This window comes from Triticum dicoccoides, chromosome 7B (genome assembly GCF_002162155.2).
Source record: "Triticum dicoccoides isolate Atlit2015 ecotype Zavitan chromosome 7B, WEW_v2.0, whole genome shotgun sequence".
Classification (NCBI taxonomy): domain Eukaryota; kingdom Viridiplantae; phylum Streptophyta; class Magnoliopsida; order Poales; family Poaceae; genus Triticum; species Triticum dicoccoides.
Genome location: NC_041393.1, coordinates 723,340,399 through 723,344,297, shown reverse-complemented (window position 1 = coordinate 723,344,297; position 3,899 = coordinate 723,340,399). Strand labels below are relative to the sequence as shown.

The window sequence follows — 3,899 nt, the reverse complement described above, 5'->3', positions numbered from 1 at the left end:
TTCTCGGTGGCGCCCTACGCGCCAAATCGGGAGCGCCATTCCGCGACCTCAAATAGGATATTCCCCATTGGAACCTCGTATATATCGCTCTCTGCGGCAAACAATTACGGTTTCGCACAGGCAGGTCTCCAACTGGGCAGGCCCATGAATATGGCGAACGACGACATGCTGCAGTTAAAAAAAGCTTCCTTCGCGGGAATTCAAAACCAGGACCTCATGCTGTACACGACATGGTATTACCGGTTGAGCTAGCAGTCGTTACCCATTTTATAGTAGCGCAAAACATAAAGAACCAACCGCACCGCAGCTCCGAATATTATGGAATTCAAAAGAAATTTATTTTTTCAAAAAGAAAACAAAGTGATCTGTGAAACACAAACAATTCCCAAATTTGCAAACAGAAGTTTAAAATCTGAAATATTTTAGAAAATCAGGATGTTTTTTGAAACGGGAACATTCTTAGGAATCCCAAAACAAAATTTGGAAACACGAACAAATTTGAAAACATGGCTCTTTTTTGAAATTTGTGAACACAATTTTGAAACTCCATAAAAAATTGAAGACGTGAACATTATTTGCAATTTACGAACATTTGTTGAAAACAAAAACATTTTGTGAAACGCCCGAACATTTTTTTAAATTATGAAAATATTGTACAAAAGCATTCACAACTTTTTTGAAAAAACAAGAACATCTGTTGGAAATCACGAATATTTTTTGGAATTTGTGAACAATTCTCGAAGAGAAAACGATTTTTATGAAAGTTAGAACATTTTTTAAAAAGCAAGATCATTTTTCAAAAATTAAGAACAATTTTTGAACATGAACTTAGTTTAAAAAAATATAATATAACCTTGAGAAAGAAGGAAAACAGAAGAAAAAAGAAACAGAAAACAAAATAAAATGAAATAGGAAATAAGAAAAGAAATAGAAACAGAAAAAAAAGTAACAGGAAAACCGTAAAAGAAACACAAACACCGGTTCGGGGAAACTTTTCTTTCCAAAACCAACTGGCTAGGCAAACCAACCTATGGTTGGATGGTTAGAGGGACTGTGGTATCTCCAGCCCGCCAGATTTAAGTCCTGGTGCTAGCATTTATTCTTGGACTTATTTCAGGATTCCCAGCGATGCGCTTTAATGAAAGGAGACGTTCCCGTCAACGACGAGGTGCCTACGGTGACTTTGTAAATTTCAAGATGATATGCCGGCTCAGTCTTTCGGAAGATGCTCATAGGGATAGGGTATGGGTGTGTTAAGTGTATGCGCGTATGTATGAGCGGCTTGTATCTATACTGTGTTAAAACAAAAGCAAGATTGGACATCTTTGTGGTGTGATATAGGGGTAAGCCCAGCACGGTTGGGTATCTTGGATGGGCTTGGAGGGCACGGTTGCAGCAAAAAGATGCCCAATGCGCAAGCCGAAGCCCGGGTGGGACGGAAGGCCAGCCCGTACACCGCGCGGCCCAGTATGACACCACAAAGCTATTCCACTCCGCCTCCAGTCTCCACTCACCAGAGCCCAGAGGAAGCCAGAGGCGTCTTCTCTGCGGCGATGGAAGCCGGCGGAGCCTTGGAGGCGGAGCAGGAGGAGGAGCAGGTGATGAGCGAGGTGCACCTGGGCTGCCCGCCCCGCTTCCCCGGCCTCTATCTCTCCCGCTTCACCTTCTCCTCCCGCCCGCTAGGTAAAGAACAGCCGTAACTGGCTCGTCACCTCCTCTGTTCTCAGGCGCATTCCATCATACACCTTCACTGCGCCGCTTCCTGGCTCACATCCAGGCGAGGTCGTCGGTTTGGCTTGCGCTGACGTGTCACCTGATGTTTTCTAGACCTACCCGGAGGCGGCCGCGGCGAGCATAGCGACGGGTGCGAGCGAGCGAGTGAGTTTTTCATTGCATTGCCTTGCCTTGCTTGTAGCTGGTGGATGGTGAATTGCTCGCCGGGCTGACTTGTTTCTTGGCTTCGTCGAGAAGGTGGCTCGCCTGACGCCATCGCGGTCGCCGTGGACGACGACGGGGATCTCGTTCTCCACCGGAGAAGAAGGAACAGAGAGAGTAAGGCGTTCGTTGCCATAGTTGTCACTGTCTGCGAGTCGCCAATTATTTGGCCCTCCTTGGAATGCAGGGAGGAGAAGCGAAGATCATGTGCTTGCCGTGCAGCATGGTGTCACCTCTTCGCTTCAGAGCGTCGGGCTTCAGGTTAGAGAGCTTTCCATGCCGGTTTTCCTAGCGTCTTTGTATTGCCTGTGATCCGCTGTTTTCTGCTGTTGTTGTTGCTTTGCAGGTTTGGAAGGCGGCCACGCTGCTAACCGACTTTGTGCTGCACAAGAGCTTCACGACGTCTGAATTCGACGGTGTTACCGCCATGGAGATTGGTGCTGGGACAGGTGATGGCTCGATGTGAAATTTAGTTGATACAGAGTCCTACCTCCTTTGCTTCATCTGCCCCTTACGTTACCTTAGCATTCTGTATGAGGTTACTGTATCGGCAATATGGATTGTCCTGAACACTAACGATATGCATGTAATCGCACGATGTTTGCCAGGGTTGGTAGGGTTGGCACAAGCTCGAGTTGCTAGAAGAATTTTCGTTACGGGTATGGCCTGATCATTCTGCTCCAATACCATGTACCACCAATAATACCGAAAAATTGCAAAGTACATAACGAACAAATTTCACAGTATTATCTGAATTGCTAGCAAGGTTGTACATTATCTGAGAGTATGAATGTTGGATATTGGCAATGCGACATGATACTTACATGCACCCTGAAAAAGCAATACACGAAGTAAAAGTTTCTTGTGCCATGTTGCTATCTTTAGTCTCACGTATTTTATTCACCAATGGGAATGAACAGATCGAGGCACTGATATCCTCGATAATTGCTTGGCTAATGTCCGTCTCAACTCTAGCATGCTAAAGTTTGATGAAGCAAAAGTCCTTGTACGGGAACTGGACTGGAAAATGTCGTGGCCTCCGCCCGTGGGTACACATGATGCATCTGATCCAAGGTTTTCTTCTGCGCCAATTGCAGTCCTGATTGCTCTATTGTTTACCATGGACTTCTGAATTATTATTTTTTGCTAAATGTTCCTCGGCACCGAGCTTAAGTTATGTGTTCTTCAATGCAGTTCGATATACTTTTGGTCTGCAAGTGAAATCAAGGAGGCTGAGCAAGCCACACTGCTATTTGCTGCAGATGTTATTTACAGTGATGATCTGACCAATTTGTTCTTCGACACAGTGAGGCAGCTCATGTCACGTGGTGCCAAGAAGGTATCATTGTATTCACTGACAACCATTATCTATTCATAGAAATCCAGCTAGTTAACATGGTTGAGAGGAAGACTCAGATTCTCCTTTGCATCTGGTAGGTGCTGTACTTGACCCTGGAGAAGAGATACAACTTCAGCCTGGACGAACTAGACGTCGTGGCCAATGGTTACAAGCATTTCCGAAGCTTCTTCGCGGTTCAAGATGGTAACATCCTTGCTAGATACTCTGACAAGCCGGCAAAATAATTGCTCCATCAGGTTATCTCAAGTCTCAACTAACCTCTGGTCAATCCCATTGTCTACAGGATGTGGAGGCCAGGATAATGCTACACTGAAACCAGGCCTCGTGGGGGAGCAGATAGACCTTGCGATGGTTCCTCAGTACATCAGGGAATATGACAGAGGCAAGGATCTGGAGATGTGGAAGCTCATGTACTGTCCAAACTAAAAATAGCATCATCGGTTTACATCGACTGTTTATGTTCATGCTGTCTGGAAATTATGTGTTCCCCCTAGGATACACATCTTCCTGTGGCTGCTGGATAACAGCCTGCTTATGACCAAAGACAACTTGATGAAATGAAACCTTTTGCAAGGTCTGAAGAATCTCTGTTTTGCTCTGATCA

General features: G+C 45.3%; 1 protein-coding gene across 1 annotated transcript; it reads left to right on the top strand.

Annotated features, from left to right (window-relative positions):
• Nucleotides 1-1,525: 1,525 nt before the first annotated feature.
• LOC119338087 (methyltransferase-like protein 22) lies at nucleotides 1,526-3,899 on the top strand. Its single transcript, XM_037610380.1, has 10 exons — nucleotides 1,526-1,683; nucleotides 1,828-1,878; nucleotides 1,972-2,052; nucleotides 2,123-2,196; nucleotides 2,282-2,384; nucleotides 2,544-2,594; nucleotides 2,856-3,009; nucleotides 3,130-3,274; nucleotides 3,373-3,478; nucleotides 3,579-3,899. The coding sequence occupies exons 1-10, from the start codon at nucleotides 1,554-1,556 to the stop codon at nucleotides 3,719-3,721; spliced, it is 1,038 nt and encodes a 345-aa protein (XP_037466277.1). The 5' UTR covers nucleotides 1,526-1,553; the 3' UTR covers nucleotides 3,722-3,899.

Coding starts and splice junctions, on each gene's coding strand:
- LOC119338087 (XM_037610380.1), top strand. CDS start 1,554: ATGGAAGCCGGCGGAGCCTTGGAGGCGGAGCAGGAGGAGGAGCAGGTG. Junction 2,595..2,855: donor TAGAAGAATTTTCGTTACGG/GTATGGCCTGAT, acceptor GGGAATGAACAG/ATCGAGGCACTGATATCCTC. Junction 3,275..3,372: donor TGTCACGTGGTGCCAAGAAG/GTATCATTGTAT, acceptor TGCATCTGGTAG/GTGCTGTACTTGACCCTGGA.